We start from the raw sequence: 17598 nt of genomic DNA on the forward strand, positions 1-17598 counted from the left end.
AGCACTCCTCCCCCTGCCAATTGCTTTAGCTCTTTTAATACATTTATACTTCTGTGGGGTCTTGAAAGGAAACCAAACCCTTCATGCTTTTTGCTGTGAAATTAACAGTTCTTATGCTAGCAACAAGGTAAAACTTTATTTAATGTCTATTCCCTATCTGCCTGTTGGAAGGATTCATGAGGTAGCAGGCCCTTTAGCAGACACTGGACCCTTGCTTTGATCAAATCAACGAAATAAAATTGACTTATTTGGATGCAAATGTGTGAACAGCTTAGAAGCAAGAGCTTCTGTTTCCCCACCAACATCCAGATCCAGGCATGTTGACAATCCCATTGGAAAAACTTTCAGAAATGGCATGTGTTGTCTACTTACACTGAAACAAAGCTTTATAAACACGAGTTAACTTTATTTTCCACACACATATTCTGCTTTCGGCATATTTGTACAGTCATTTCAAGATCTGGAAAACTGTATACACCATTCTTCATGCTGCAACAACCTGAAAGTGCTGGATCAACTTTTGACTTCTATTGAAGCTCAAAATAATACTTTATATGTATATATAAAATATATATACGTGTATGTGTCTGCATCTGGGAAATGACCACATTTTACTAAAATAGCCTAACAAAAGTGATGTTAAATACTTCAGTCTGCAATCTGAGCATGAAACCATAGCTGGGATCCATCTGCTGGCAGCAGAGAAGCACCACACTCACCAGGGGGTGTTATTCAGAAATTGCCAGCCTTGAAATAATTCCATTTACCACTCTGGCAGGAAAATCAAGTATTGCGAGAGCAAAGGTACAATATAAAAGACCAAGACAACCAAATCTGAAGCACACAGTCCAACTCAGCAGCATTAAATGACATTCCTAAAAAAAAGACAACTTGGTTCAAGAGCCCATTTGCAGTACAAAGTCACTTTTGTCAGATTCAGGTAGGGTGTATCTTTGGTCACAGTGAGGACAAGAATAATTGAATGTACAGGTATTTCTCAGACATCAAAACTAACTCTTCAGAAATCTCCCTTCCCTGAATATAGAGCTGTTGTGAGTTACTTAAACATCAGTGTTGGCTGTCACCTCTAAGCACGTGAATTACCGAAGGTGCTTTCCCTACAACGTGGACGTGGGCTCAATGCACAGAGAGATTAAATATGAAAGCAGCTTTAGCAAACATTTGCTGCAGAGGACAGAGCTCTGTGTGCCCTCAGTAGCTCTCTGCAGACCTGGCAGCTCTTGAGCTGTCCTGCAGCTGGAAATCAGGGCTCGTTGGCTGCACAAGGCTTCTGCCAACGTGGACCAAAAAGGCTGAAAGAGCAAGAGGCTCCTTTCATCCTTCCCTCCCATCAACACGAACCTGATGGGAGTGGAGCAGAACACAACCTCTAACGACTAACTTATATTTTGGTACAGTTTATATATGGAACATAGAATTGCAAAAGGTATGGCATTAATAACAAAGAAAGCATCTTCAAACAGGTCAGATGCTCTTATTCCTTTGGAAGTCACTTTCTTCACTATATATATATATTCTGCTTTACAATCAGCATTCCTCATGCTAGAAATTTTGTGCTCTTACATTGAGACAGTAATAATGAGGAGGTTAAAAGCAGATAAATTCTATCAAAACCAACTGGTTCTATATCTTCACTTGCACTCCTAAATCACAGCTTTTCAGTGATCCCTTGTTAACCTATGAAAGCTGTCCAAAGGATCTGCAGGAATCTCTGAGCAATCTGTGTTTAGTCAGTCTTTGAGTGCTCTCAAAATACTCTTGAGCCTCACATGGAGCAGTGCTGAGTAATTTCTTTTATGTTCAGAATCAAAGCTGAGAGAAACTGCAGCCACTGAAATTCCAGCCTCCCACCCTCATTTCACAATTGAGCTCAGAACAAAAGGAAAAATGCAGTCCAACAAAATAGCACAGGAGACATTTCATTTAGCAGACTGTTGGCTTTTCTGAGCAGCCAAAGTTCTCCAGGACTATCTTAGCAAATTAGACATCATGCTAAGTGCAAAGCTATTCAATATATGTTAGCAGTCAACTTCTCCATACTGATGTTAAACAAATTAATTTACTAGAAGATTCAGATGCTCTTCTCATATTATGTTATTAGTGAGATCAGGTACCACCTTTACATTCAGAAGGAACAGGAAATTCAGACTGGTTCACGAGAACAGCCATATGCCAAGTTCCCCATAGAAGTCTGTTAAGAGCTTGGTATTTTTTCCCACTGCACGTACAGTCCCTTTTGACACAGCATTCACACTTTTAATTATAGTTTTAGCTTTAGCATTATCCAAGACAAGCTGTAGGCAGCTAGAAATTTTCTTGTATAAAAAGATTAAACAACATAAAGCTTGGTAGATGTCTTCTTTCCTCAAAATAATTTCTCACAGGGACAGACATCACCTCTGCTCAAATCTATGGTCCTCAGAACACTTACTTTTTCCAAAATCATACAGTAGCTTCAAGTAATCGCAACTCATCTTCATACTCATGGCATGTTATCCTACCATGAAGCGATTTTAATCTTTTTAAAGAAAGAAACCATGAATTAATTTGTTTTTGTTCTTTTTAAAGGGGCAGATCAGGGAGTCTGGGAAAGGGAGAAGAGCAGGGAAGGTGGTAACAGAGATGGAATTAAGAGATTATACAGACTGATAGCCAGTACGACTTTTTCTTCTTCCAATGAGGTAAGATATAAAGACAAGAATGATAAGGAATCCGAGCGCCATGCCCACTGCGATGGGAATAAGAAAGTTCAGGTCAGAATCAGCAGGGCATTCTTGGGCTGCAGAAAGGAGAAAAACAAAAAAGAAGCAAGGGAGAGTAAGTTAGTAAGGGAAATCAGGCATTAGAAACCAAAGAAAGCAAGGAAAAAAAGAGGCATTTTTGAGAAATTATGCTGCATTAGATACAGTAATACATCTAAAGTAAAATCAGTATTGAGCAAAGAATTGATGGAAAGAGTGATTTCTTTAAACATATATTCTACACACATAATTTATATTGGTACTATACTTCTTCCGATTTCTATTTAATTTCAGCTTCCTCTAGCGAGGATAAATCAGAAATGTGAGGACAAAGCAGCAGCCTGAGCACCATTAGCTGATCACACCTCAGAGTTAGCAGCAATAAAGCAACAAAACCCCCAGACTGGTGTATTATTGCCTTGTCCAAGGGTCTTCCCAAACTTCAAGTCACCAGTACCTCTCTGGGTTCTAGACATGAAGAAATAATGGACAATCCAAGTAACAAAGTGGAAACTTACTGAAAAGCACTGAATGGAAAATGCTGGAAGACTCTCTTGGGTTGGGTACCTTTATTTTCAGCAAAAAAGGGTTACCAGTTTCAGATGAGAAGGACACAGACCTTACTGAAATCCACAGAGGAGGAAAAAACCAGAAGAGGCAGCTGTAATGCTACGCTGGTTTTTAATATACAGACTATAAAACATGTGAGGAGTACCTTGCTGATATAAACACTCATCAAGGATTAGCAAACAATGCTGGGAACTGGTTTCAAACTCAAGGATACACCTCAGACACGGGGACAGGGCTTGGCATTCTGTGCTGTTGGTGATGAGAGCAGAGCTCCACCTGCCTGGTGCCAGGAGAGGTTTGGTAAGCTATTGATATCGTGCCTGGAAGGGTGCCTGACTTACATGCTTCTCAGAAAGCAGCACTCCTTATAAACTTTTTTGTTAGAGTTTTCCATAGAATCAGCATTAGTTACAGAAAATTTACTGTCTTGATTTAGCCTATTACAGTCCAGCACACACTTGCCACTGCCCCTTCATGAAACCCTATACAAAGTCTTTGGCTCAGAGGAAGAACACCTGGAGGCTCCACACCTGAAAATACTAAACCCAGACTACCTGAAGGCACCTACTGCCAAGTAGAGCAAGACTTGGAAAGAAAAAAAAAAGGAGGAAAGGAACTACTGAGAAAATATTTAAGCATCTTAAAGAGAAACCTGCATTCAATGTTTAGTCATCTTTGTTCACTGAAGATCAAGATACACAATTTCCTACATGCTGGATAATGGGTCATTAACCCTAAACACAAATGGGTTTGTTAAGTATGAAGAGTGCCCAGCAGGTAGGACAGAAAATTCCCTGTGTTCTTTAGAGGAGGAGGATGGCTGCAGTACGCATCACACTAGGACAACTGCAAACAATTCCCAGAGAGGGTTTCTGGTTTCAGATCAGGGATAGTCACAAGCTTCAGAGAGGTGTCTCCACATGCAGAACTGGTAACTACACCACGGCCCAGGCCCTGCACTCGGCCCAGCAGGAACAGCTTTTTCGGCTGACGTGGTTGAATGTGTTTCTATTCAAAGTAATCCAGAAATTTTGGCCCAAAACTTTCTTAGCCCCACTATAAAAGCTACCTTCCCGTTTAATTCCGATCACGACATTCAACCAATAGCCCCAAATTTTGTGGTTTATTGGTATATGCTATGCAACAGAGAACACTCTGGTAAATTTAAAAATTAAAAAAACAGCCAAACAAAAACCAAACTAACAAATACCCCCCCAAAAAACCCCAAGCCCATTATTCATTAGCTAGAACTGCTTCTTTTAAGACCTCTTAGTATGACATCTTTAATGTAAAAGATCAGAAATCTTGTCGTTTTAGAATACAATCTGACTATTTAGTAAACTGTGTATAAGGCACAAACCCAACCACACTCTGTGACAGATGATACATATTAATACTCAACATCCACAAGCACATACTACTGAAGTGCTGTTTCCACAGACCAGAACAAAGCCAGCTATGTAACAGAATCTCAGGTATAGACTGATTGGAGTTGACCTTACTCATTTAGTTTATTTTCTTTAAAAAAAGACAATACAAGACGTCCATTTTCAAATCAGTTAAAAAATGTGAACAAGTTTCCTTAAGAAATAGAACAATCTTTATTTTTTAGAGCACAAGTTAAACAGATTTGACAGTTCCCTATGGAGCAATACATACAGGAAAACTAGTGGTTTTATAACAACAGGAAGTCAGGTGAAACTTTGATGTTTTTGAACCAGTTGTCTGCACATCAGTCTAGGAGTGCTTAAAACTCTGAGCCGATGTCCTTGCAGGCTTTTGCAAAGGTATTAGTGTTGATTTTTGGGAGCAGTTTGCACAAATCTTCTATATTATCACTTGGAAACTGTGTACAGTTCAAAAATTTGCATGGCCAGAAGAATACAGTGTGATGATTACTCCTTAACAGAAATGCATGTTTAACTGGTGCCACTGAACATCACTCACAAAAAAAAAAAAAAAAAGCTAAAAAGTCTATATGAACTTCTGCATTTGAGGATATATTAATATGAAAGTCATTAGATCCATTTTTTGAAATTAAAATGGTAAGTCTTGAAGCCTGTTTCATGATTAAATTTATAGCAGGTTCCCCACTTTCATTAAAATGAATTTCAGTAACTGATGCAAAATTCAAGCTGTAGACTACAAGCTATAGTATTATCCACCCATACCTGCTTCCTTAGATAGTGTCAAGAGTAAACTGTTTTTACAGAAAAAAACCAAAACCAACCCAAACCATTACTGAAAGAAGTGTATTTTATGATTTGTATACAAACATGCCACAGACATCTCTACAACCCTAGAGAACACTAATAAAACACTAGAGCAGCTTTGATGCAGGCTAAACTCATCCTAAAAGGGGAGACAATGTTATGGTCATTAAATAGTTTAGGCAGCTGATGTTATGACATATGCAAAAAAGCCACACTTATCTAAAAGTCTAAAAGACTTCTTTTTTTCCATGCAGTAAGAATATGTATTACAGCACAAGGAGGCCAGAGAAAAGTTGTGCATCAAGGGTTTGTCTCTACAGAGCTGCAGTTTAAGAACAGTCCAGTTGCACTGCATATTTTAGCCTAGTTATTCTTTCCATACAGCAAGGAAAAACAGGTGTTGTGGGTCCATCTCAGACTAGTTTTGGCTTTTGCATTCTTAACATTAATAAAATGCTACACTGCAAACAGTCAAACAGAAAGTAGGCTGAACATTCAGAATGCCAAGGGCGGGCAGTTGGAACGTGGATTTTGGTTGGCAGAGAACCATTCAAGATGGAGATTTAAAAGCTGCAACAACAGATACTGGCTCATTAAACGAAAGCATCTTTAAACAATGGTCATTCAAAGCAACAAGACAGACCAGTTCTGTGCAGAGTATGGTATGAAGTTAAGTGCACTTTAAAGTTCTGGAATATTTAGAAAGGTTATTCCCTTTAAACTGATGCCAGCAAAAAAGCTTGCATTAATTTAGCAGAAGTCTGCCTTAGTTGAGTATTTCAGATGATTGCCAAGGTATAATAAGGAATGAAGAATTCAGTGCCCAACAGTTGTTATTTTTTTTTGAAAACATTTGGAAATGGCACTGAAGTCTTCCTACATATCCACCATTTGGCAAATATAGGTTACCCATTTTGTTTTTACAGCCAGGGTACAGGAATGACTCCTGAAATTACACCAAGGCAGGAGTAAATTACTCAAGTTCTGACAAAGGTAAGTAAGTTACTGCTGCCACTTCAAGAGATCACTTAATCACCAACCTGAAGCTCAATCCTATGGAAAACGAAGTTGTTATTGGGCATCATACAATCCTTGTTAAATACTACACAAGTCAACATAGTGACTAATGCTGCCAGCTTAACCCACAATTACGACAACAACTAAGGAATGCAAAGGAGATAAGCAAGTACAAATTCTATGCTATTCTGGGAGTTGCCCAATGCACATCAGTTCAGAATGTGTTCTTGTTTCAGGCTACTATTTGTAAAAAGCAGAAATAAATCCTAAACGCTTTAGGATTTTTGCAAGATAAAAATCTTTAGCCTAGCAATTCATCCAGTATTTGACATCTTCAAAACAACTATGAAACCCACGGCGTCTTCTTAGAGCAGGGAAACTGAAACCGTAGTTCTGCTTCATCTGAGAGAAACATTCTCTCTTTGTTTCTCAACTCCAATTAGCTGTGGCTAGTAATTACTCCTAAGTTTGGGTCTTTTTTGGACTTCAGAACTTGCACTTGCTTTGTTTAGAGTGAAATCAGAACAGGAATCACTTTTAGATTCACAGAGTTTGATATCCAGCATAGCTTTTTCTTCTGCCAATTATGTAAGCAACCACTATAATGGCAATCAAGACAGCAAGTGCAGCACCAACTACAATTGGGATTAGAATGCTGTCATCATCCAGCGAACACTCCTGGGCTGTAGGTGAGAAAAAGGTTGCAACAAAGAATAAATAAAGACAGAATACTTCCTAAGTGTGGTAGAAAAACCTGTTTTCCTTAATATGAACATGTTCAAAAGTCACTTATTTTTACATATTTAAACTAAGACAGAAGGAACTGCAGAGGTCTCATGGCTACATCTAGCATATATGAAGTATTAATCACGTGGAATGTTTGGTAACATACATATAGCAATATATATATATATATATACACACACACCTAGAGCAAAGTAAAGGTGTCTGAGTTTTCATGTGCACAAGTTCTGCACTAGACAAGGGAGTAGCCATTCTTCTATATTTAAGAACCAGGCTTATCTATTTCACACTTAAGGCAAGTCTGGTTTGTGCTTTTAATTTTTGAGGATAAAAAGTGACCTAGATTTGGTATCAAGAATCTATCCAGAACGGAAACATGTTACACAGATAAAATAACTGTATTAGGAGGAGAAGAAAGCCAGCTGCAACTTGAACTACAAAGTGAAATGGGACCCTAACTCTTTAGAAATACTGTTTACCCTGCACACATCTGGAGAGTTATTTACCTCCGTCTAAAAAAAAGAAATTAAAAAATGTGCACTCAATCTATATGTCTACATATCAGTCTAGTCCAAAAAGACTGTGCTGTAAGTATTATTATTATTAAGAACAAAGACCAGGTTACACTAAATATGAAGAATGAGGTCATTTAAGACATTCCAATTATCTGCAGACAAGACCCAGATAATGCAAACAAACATTTTAAAAATCTTTCTTTAGTTCTGGATACTTAAGACTGCCTCTGAAGGAAGCTCTGTCAGTTCATTTTTCCCCCAACACTCCTATCCTTGGAGTGACAGGTAAAAAGAAACAAAACACCTAACAACATTCTCAAAGTCCACTTCTGCTTAAGTTCTGTCCTATTTTCTCATATATTTGAGCTACAAAAAGCTGTATGTCAAGATAATGTCACATAACTTCTAATCTTTTCTACATGGCAAAGCTTATGTCCCTCTTCAGCGTCTCTAATTCATTTGAGTTTTGTGAAGGAGAACCACACCACATATCTAGCAGACGATTTTAAGTGAGAGAAAAGCTTTGCTTGAACTTGAATGTCAGTCTGAGAACTTCTCTTCACTCCATGTATATAAAAACAGATTAAAAAAAATTGGAATAAGAGCTTCCAAGATGAATGCTTGTACCCAGTGTTGGTGCTTTTTAGCAAGTAAGAATCTTGCAAGCATTGATAAAGTTAACAAAAATACAACTCTTACCTGTAGCAAACTTATTTGCCTCCACGAGGAATGGCTGAATCCGTAGATTAAAAGTATGTACTTGAATATCTTCACTAATGTCAAGAGTTTGCTCTTTTCGGCACATGTAAGAGCTCCCAAGGAAAGCATCCCACTTGCTGAAGTTGTGGTTATCTGCACTTGAAATGACTAAATAAAAGGGGGAAAAAAGAAAGGAAATTTGCATGTCCACTTTAAATGCATGACAGTTGCTAAAACAATCACTGGACTGAGGAGCTGAAACGAGAGGGGCCAACATTTCATCACTGACTAGTCTGAAAAGCAAAGTAGTGCAAAGTGGGATTTATCTGCTTAAACAGAAGTCAGGTACTGAAGTTACTACAGTACTTAGCAGTGACCTCTTCTCAACATATATACATGACATCAGGCTTTCCTTGTACTTCCACTCATCCCAACATTCACAGTTGCAAGTGTTTTAGCTTTAGTGCTCTTTCAACTGCTGTAGGTGGCCATGACAAGCAATTTAAAAAAAAAAAAAAGAAAACAATATACTTTTGTTTTGGAAAAAAATATGCTTTAGTTTTTGGAGGACTGGCCTCTTTTCCCAGTGAGAGTTAAGTACAAGTGGTTGGAAGATACAGCAGCATCTTCAATCAAAGAAAACAACAGCTGGTTTAGGAAAAAAAGCTACTAAGTTGGTACAACTGTATTTCACACCTCAAAAAATTACATTACTGAAAATAGTTGTAAAGAAGCCCTATTAATTTATATAGAGACTCCACTGGCAGAAGTTTCAGGAATCACAGAATGATCCCACACTGCTGTTTAAAGTAACTCTTACTGCCATTTCTGCTCATTATTTTTGCTCATACCAACTTACAAACATAAAGTAGGAGCTAACGGTAAGCATGAACAACAATGAAAAAAGTCAGAAGTGTTTGATGCAGACATTGAGTAAAATATTACACTTGCTTTAAGGCAGACACTGTTTCTTACCAGAACCATTCAGACGGTTGAGCAGCGTAACATTCACCTCTTTCAGATAAAACTTCTGTACACTTGCACTTGTATTTTTCTGTTTAAGAAGCAAGAACCAAGTGTCAGTGTGCAATTCTGCATTTGTAACTGTAAGAACACACGCTTTACAAAGGCTAACGCATCTCCCAGTCTTACATTTTCTACATCTTTAACCCCATTTGTCTTGAGGCAGCCAGTTCCACTTCCCATATGGGAACAGCCCACCACAGCAAGTGACAGAAGGATTTTACTATGAGTGATCACCATGCAGTGCTGTTAAATGAAAGCTCAGTTTAAAATAAAAGAAGTTACTTACAACAACAAATGTGAAACTAATCAGTGTGCTATTTCCATCGTTCAGCTTCAGAGTTGCTGTTGTGTTACCACAGGCACCATCTGCGATGGTTGTCTTTGGATTGATGTTGATCAGGAGAGGCTGCAACACAGACACACCACAAAGACATTCAGCTGTCGTTTGGAATACATTGTTCAGTCTTGTCACAAACACGACCGCAGGAAGATTGAGCCTGGCTACCATCAAACCAAGGCTATTTGAGTTAAAAATTTAAATGCTGGCAAAAACTGAAGCAAACAAATTGCCCAGAGAAGTCCTACTTTGTTCCTCAAGACATCAGGCTCCCTGGCTCCCTCTGAGGGGAAAGACAGTATCTGCAGGGACCAACAGCCTTAACAGCTAAGAAAGCTCCAGACTTCTAATCACGTTAGAAGCACTCCCATAACAAGCTATGTTGAATCCACATCAGGTTCTGAAGCCAGACATTAGGCCACAAGACTATTCTGATGTCAGAGAGGTGCTACACACAATAGTCAGAAGCAGTTCTGGACAGCCAGCAGCATACAAAGCAAACACCCTGCATTCAGATTTCACACCCAATACCTACATCACCCTTTTACTCTTCAAACAAAAGAAAAGCACCTTGTCTTGGGAAACATTCAGCTGCAGCCCCACAGTAGCCAGAAGACAAGTTTTATTTCCACTTTTAAGAGAATAATTTCCTGTGTCTGGATTCTCCACAGGCTTGGGAGGAGTGGTTGGAGCAGGTGACAAAGTGGTGGTGGATACAGTAGTTACATTGGCAGTAGTAGGCAGAACAGTAGGTGCAGAAGTAGGTGTATCAGCACGACATCTAGACTCTGAAAAGACATTTTAACCACCATTTCAGTGCTGAATTCTAATAAAATCTTATGACTCAGTGGTCAGTTCAATACACTTATCAACTGCTTTGTTGAAATCTAGGCTCATTGGGAGTCTGTTAATCACCAAGTCAGAAGCCCCAAACTTGGCACTGTGGCACAGTATTCCAAAAAATGTATGGCTACCCTCTATTCTCAGAAATTCTGTAATGTTCACAGTGTTAAATCCATGCAGTACTACTTACCTCTGATACATGAAACCAAAATACACACAGACAGCTAATTGGCTATGGAAGTGTGATATGCCCTTCCTGTCACAAAGTGAGTGACCCTGTTAAGCTGCAGGCAGCAGGATGATGTGCTCATCTCTTTTAGCAGCTGGGCTGGGAGATGAGACAACAGGCTCTGGGCTGTTCAAATGCTATAAGCAGAGGCCCCACTGGAAGGCAGTCAGTTAAAAACCTTCAAGCTCAAATGAACCAGTCAGCAACAGTAGTTCTGAAGTGCTTATTCTTAAAACCCCAATTACTGGAACACACACTTTAGGAGCCTACCCCCTTGGCATGGACACAGTCGACATTACGACACACTACTAAATCTGTTCTCCTAATCTATTATTCCAGGAACAAGGAAAGAAGTACTAAAGGATATTTACATGAGTATTATTGAACACAGCACATTTGAGAACTGGTGGACTTTTTATTATGGGACTTTGCTCCCCGCACTAAGGTGCAACACAAAAAAGTTTATTCACAAAATTAAATGCTCACCTTTTTTACTGACTGTGCCATTCTGAACAAAGGGCTGCAGAGTAACATTCCAGAAAATCTGTGTTACATTTTCTGCTTCAATAAAGTCAGCATTATGACACACGTAGACATTATTCAGTTGAACTGGATGTGTAGGGTCCTTTACAACAACAGAAACTGGTCCTACAAATAAGTAAAAATATTTTAATGCCTTATGAACTACAAGAACTTGGAGGTAGTCTTACGTTTTATATAATTCCATAAAACAAAGAGTAAGAGATAATTAAGTTTAACAGTCCTAAGCTCTGTTTTTTGTTTTCCCCGAAGTGCTGAGTAATGCAGAGAAGTAACCAAGCTTTCAGAACTAGACAAGCCATTAGAAAGGTAAATCCCTTTACTTAAGTTACTAAAGAGAAAAAAATTCCTATTATTAGCAGGCACTAGTACACAGGAAGCCTAACACTGCATTGCTTGGCAAGGTGGAAGGTCAAGTAGTGCACACTAAAATGAATTTTCCATGTGCCTGCTGTCTACCAGCACCACACTGATCAAAGCTGCTCAGTTATCCCTCCCATTCTGTTCCACTTAAAGGAATTACACATTCAGCCAAGACAACTAGTCTGCATTGTCATCCAGTAGGCAGGTAGGATGAGCAATAGCTGGCAGCATATGCAGCTGCCACAGAGCTCTCTACACACATTACTAGCTCTTCTAACTTCGAAAACACCAACCAAGATCAGGTACCGAGGTCTGACACTCTTGGCTGAGATTGCTCTGCCACTCAGATTCTGCACTGAATGTTACCTTTTCTTTTAGCATCAGGAAACACAGCTGTGTCATTGGTGTTGTAGGTAAATGTGATCAAGTCTCCCTGGAAAGTTTCGTTGGTTTTTGTAAAGTTAATGCTCCAAGAATGACCTTCCCCAAACTGCACCGCCACAAGTGCAGCTTGTGTGTCATTGCCACAGACGCTTCCATCGTGTGTCACGCTGGATGACAAATTCAAGGTTGTGGTTTTCTGGAAGAAAAAGATAGCAGTTCTTCCTCATGACAACATCATAAACCTGCTGGAGTTAGATGGAACCTTGCACAAGATAAGTGAGATTATTTTAGGTTATTCTACAAAATCATGAAAAAGGCTCCCTGACATCTGTATGAGAAAGGAGCTATATCAGATTCAAGTACAAAAGTACAAATCTAACTTGGCTGTAAATCCTGACTGTGCTGAGCTGCAGTTCAGATTTACTGTTTGGGCTAAAAACATAACTATGCTGATACTAGTTAAACTTGGTGAGTTCTGTGTATGTCATTTAAGTAAGAGCAACAGGGGACTTTCAGTCTGAGAACTTATGCTTGGTTTTAAAAGGAGTATGTAGGAATACTCTTAACAACTGAGTAAAAAAAAGAAGTAAGAAATCAAACAGTCTAGGTAACATAGTATACTTAAACTTCTGTGCAGGCCAAAATACAGTTCTTAGCAAGAGTTACCTCCAAATACTTACATAATCACTAGTGTTTGATTCATATGTTATCAAGAACCTCATCATCCAATTTGCATACAGGCATGTAGCATTAGAGGCATCCTTTATATCTACTTCCACTGCATGGGACTGGAAAAAACCTGTAAGAGATGATTATTAGCTACTAAGACATTGCTTTTACTTCATTTTCTAGAACCACTTAAGAGGGCAGATCATCACAAAGCAGTAAATTATGTCAGGACTATATTCAATTTGCCAGACCCTGAAAGAAAAGCTAGATTTCTGAAAAGTATTAAAAACAGGAAGCATACTATGAAGTTATCAAAGCTAGGTAAAAATTGCGAGAACATTTTATAGTCTGTTTACCTGACATGAACTAATAATCTAGAAGTGCTGGATTCCCCAATATTGGGCATTTGTAAGATCAGGCTGGACAGGGTGCTGGGCCATCTTGTCTAGACTGTGTTTTTGCCAAGAAAGGCTGGACCAGCTGATCCTTGAGGTCTCTTCCAACCTGGGATTCTATGACTGTATGAAATAAGCCCTGGCTTTCTGGTGACACACTGAGCGAACCAAGTGCCTGAGCACAGCACTTAAACAGCGTCCTGCTCGCAGACCAGCGTCTCCCTATTATTTCATATGTTGAGCGAGTGGTTACGACTCCAGCTGAACCCTCACAGATGGGATCGGTGTGCCTTGTGCCTCCACAATCCCTGGCTCAGAGCACATGGATCGTTGCGTTTTTAGAGAACTCTTCCCAGCCTGGGGATTTTTAAGGGGGTGAACGCCGGCAGAGCCGTGGCTGTGCCCTCTGCCCCCACGCCGAGCGGCGCTGACGGGGCAGGACCGGCCCGGGCGGGCCCGCGGTCGCGGCTGCCGGGCCACAGCCCCGGGGCTGCCCCCGCGGTTCCCCCCGCGGTTCTGGGCCCCGGCGGCGGCACCGGCGGCGCGGGGCGGGTGTGCCCGGCAGGGCCGCGGGGCCTCGGCCCCCGCCGCCCTCCCCTCTCCTCCCCTCCCCTCCGGCGGTGCCCCCGCCCCGGGGCCGCCCCGCGAAGCCGCCGCGGGGCCGAGGCGGCCCCGGGACCCCCCGCGCGCACCGCGTCACGGAGCGGGGGGAGCGGGACGGGCCCGCGGGGACACCCCACGCCCGCCCCCCCTCCCACGGGCCCCGGCGCTGCCCCGCTCACCGGACACGCCGAGCAGCAGCAGCGGCAGCAGGAGGCGGCGGCGGGAGGCGGCGGCGGGGCGGACGGGCTCCATCGCGGGGGTGCTGCCGGCGGGGACTCCGGGGGGCGGCGAGGGGCCGGGGCGAGCGGGCGCGACAAAACCCTCGCCAGCGGTCATGTGAGGGGCGGGGCGGGGCCGCCCGAGCGCCGCCAATCGCCGCGCGGCGCCGCCGCTCGATTCCATGGGTCGCGGACGCGGAGATCGCCGCGAAGCGCCGCGGGCGGGCGGGTCCGGGGTGCCCGGTCCCCGTGCACCGGCGGCACCGCGGGGCTGGACCGGGGCTGTGCCGCCGCTCTGGCCTCTGCAGGGCCACGTCCCGGCCGCTTGCCCTGGGCCTCGGCAGTGTTTGCGGTTCGCTCTGAGGCCGCTGTACGCTGTGAGAGGGCGTGCGCATGCAGAGAAGTTTAATATAGAGGCTTTCGCTAATAAAGAAAAATAAAGAATAAAAGATCTTGTCCGTGTTTGCGATAGACACAGAGGGGGAGAAGTGAGCTGCGCTGCTCTCACTGCACGTGTCCTGAGGCTGGCGATGCCCTTGGGGTGGGCTCGTGGTGTCCCTGAGGGAGAAAAGAGCCACTGGTGTGGAGGGCGGGAGAAGACAGGGATGGGCAAGAAACTTGGTGGACTTGGGACTGGAAGGAGGTATAAAATGGGACGGGTGTTGGATTGCAGCCTGGAGAGTACTGATTAGGGAAAAAAGGAAAACAACCCAAAACCCAAACATGAAGGCTGGCTTGGCAAGGAAAGGGAGATGAGGAAGAAGAGACCGAGGCTGGAAGATGGCAAGGAAAATAGCAGGCAGATGCCTGAGGAGCTCTGGGCTCAGCCAGGAACGGCCTCCTGGAATGACACATTCCTGTTTCTGATGCTGTAGTAGAACGGAGGATTTTGAATAATCAGGCTCTAGGAGACATCCCCAGCTATGGGAGAAGGAAAGAAGGCTGAAAAAGACAATAAAACACATTGACCTGATATACTGAGACAGCCAGAGTGTAGATGGTGTTGACAAGAAAGCAGTTATGGACTCCTGAGGAAGTGGCAATAATGCAATTTGTTATCAAATGGCTGTTAATTTCTTTCAGTTTTGTACTTGCAATACCAAACTTTTCCATAGAGCACCACAAACCCAAAGCTGGTGTGTCAGGGCCACCACAGAAACCAGGGCGTTGAACAAATGAGGGTCCCACACACAAGTGCTTGTGAGGTCAGACACGTTCACTGCTTCTTTGCTTTTCTTTGTGTGCTTAATGACTGCACCTAGAACCCACTTACCATGTGTATTACATACCTGCACATGCAATTGTCTAAGCAAGGTTGCATGTGAATATCAAAATTCGTATAATTTCAAAACCCTTAGGATAAATTTATATTTTGCCTTTGGGCTTAATTATTGAAAATTTATTTGAAGAAATAAACTTTATATTTAATAATTGAGCCAGCACTTGCTGTAGGCTGTGGGGGAATGTCCAGTAGCAGCAGCCCAGATGAAACCACGAATTCTGAAAGTAGCAAGTCTTTGCTCTTTCTCGGCTTCGCCACAAAGAATGGGGCATTTCAGGGGCTAGGGAGAGTCCTGGTCTGAGGAATTTTATATTTCCTCAGACTTCACTATTTTAGTTCAAAATCCTGTTTTTAAAAAGTGAACTCTCAGGGAGTTAGGAGCAATTACATTAGGAGGATTTGACTATTAGCAGACAGACAATGAATTAGGCTTTAATTAATTGGAAGAGGAGAAAATGATTGGTCTGATCCATGCAGCTGGTGTGGTTGAGTGTCACCTTCTGTATCTGCTGGAATATTTACTTCAGGACATGTAGCTTTATATATAAACATTGATCTGTTCAAACACTCCCCTTGTTCTGAGTGAAAAATCCTGAATATTTTGATCTCTTTCTTGCACATAGGAAATGGACTGTAAAACAGCTAAATATTCTGCAGACATAACAGGAAGGCTGATTAACTTGTTTTCTTTATGCCAATTTAGTGAAGCTTGAAATGAAATCTAATGGTAGCTCTCATAACAAGCAAATCCCTTTCTGTTAATAACACAAGAAAAGTAGCAACTAGTGTGGGATTAAAGGAGCAGTATAATTTATATAATTTAGCATAATGAAAAACGTATTGCTTTGCACCAGAAATACCATCATTAATGCGAGAATGCAGATTATTCTTTCTTTCTTTGCACCTGGTTACTTTGCCCTCCCTGTGCCTCCATCCCTGCCATGTAACAGCCTTCCATGGGCTTCCACAGGTGGTGATGTGACATCATTTTACCATGATCTCAGCAGACTTTGAGCTGGTTTATTGTCATTGTCACAGACTGTCACAGAGGGACTGACACGGGGTGTGTGCATCAAGGCTGACCCCAGCGACTGCACAGCAAGAGATGAGGCAACCACAAAAGCTGCCCAAAGGGCTCCTGCCCTCGTGGGGAATCCTTGGGGAAACAAATGGATCGAATTCCACCTGCAGAGAGTTGGTACAAGCACCTCATGGTCATGTACGGGAGGAGGTTTGTCTAACAAAGCCCACATGCTCCAGCCATCTGTGTTAAAAGGTTGTTAAAAGCAAGGTACTATTGCATTTGCACAGCGATAATTCTCCTCTTGCCCAGCCAACTGACAGAAGCTTGATTTTGGCACTGTTCTCCCTGAATAAAGAATTTTTGGGCAGTTCCCAAAGCCTGTCTCTTCTCTGAAGCTCTGAAGGGAACAAAATGAAACAGTTCCTCTCCTTTAACAAATCCTTCAGCTTTCCTTAGGAAAAAAAAATTAGTGTTTGGCATCAGGTATTGTCTGATTCCTCTTAAGTTCCATAAGCTATTATATTCAGTACTTGTAGGATTCAACCTCATCTTATTTATCAAGAGTAATTTCTTTATTGATTGTGTCAGTCTTAAAAACCAGTAAAATTTATGTGATAGTTGGACTTCAGGGACATAAACTCACACTCATATGCAAACTCAGCTACTTTCCTTTAACGATAGAAGACTGAATGATTGTTACCAGAATGCAGAGAAAATGCCTTATCCTTTTGCTTACTAGAGAGAAATGCTTTTGCATTTGGCATGACTTTGGGAGCCGCTGATGGATGGCAAGCTGATCCTGGTTTTCTAAGACATTCCTTATGTTTATTGATGGATGGGAAAATAAGGACTGTAATGTTTCTGTAGGGCATTACAGTTTTACCATGTTGCACCAAGTCTGATGTCAGTCATTTTAAGAAGGTATTGACATGTACTGAGAACAAATATGCAAAACCTTATGATTTCTTTTTAAAGCTTTGGTTCATCAAGGAATATGGATTTATGCCTAATTTCAAGTGTAAAGGCTGTTCAATAACTTTCATTCACATCATATGCTTAATCCTCTGTGACTCTTTTATCAGTTTCAGCTGGTTAGGTATTATATCTGTAATCAAACTTTTCTTAACCCAGGGACTTGCAAAAATTGGAGAACGTGTGTGGCCAG

General features: G+C 41.6%; 1 protein-coding gene across 3 annotated transcripts; it reads right to left on the reverse strand.

The window, feature by feature from the left end:
- Window positions 1-385: 385 nt before the first annotated feature.
- LAMP2 (lysosomal associated membrane protein 2) lies at window positions 386-14311 on the reverse strand. Of its 3 annotated transcripts, none has more exons than XM_027716606.2 (9): window positions 14089-14311; window positions 12923-13041; window positions 12225-12438; window positions 11442-11603; window positions 10454-10671; window positions 9833-9952; window positions 9496-9574; window positions 8521-8688; window positions 386-2800 (listed from the first exon to the last, which is right to left on the reverse strand). In XM_027716606.2, the coding sequence occupies exons 1-9, from the start codon at window positions 14309-14311 to the stop codon at window positions 2658-2660; spliced, it is 1446 nt and encodes a 481-aa protein (XP_027572407.2). In that variant the 3' UTR covers window positions 386-2657. The 3 variants fall into 3 exon arrangements, with proteins under 3 accessions (XP_027572407.2, XP_027572409.2, XP_027572408.2); XM_027716608.2 differs by lacking the exon at window positions 14089-14311 and adding an exon at window positions 13268-13374; XM_027716607.2 differs by lacking the exon at window positions 386-2800 and adding an exon at window positions 4910-7245 and having other exon boundaries at window positions 14089-14192.
- Between the last annotated feature and the right edge of the window lie 3287 nt (window positions 14312-17598).

This window comes from Pipra filicauda, unplaced genomic scaffold, assembly GCF_003945595.2.
Source record: "Pipra filicauda isolate LSUMZ 115617 unplaced genomic scaffold, ASM394559v2 scaffold58_size5111680_pilon, whole genome shotgun sequence".
Taxonomy (NCBI): domain Eukaryota; kingdom Metazoa; phylum Chordata; class Aves; order Passeriformes; family Pipridae; genus Pipra; species Pipra filicauda.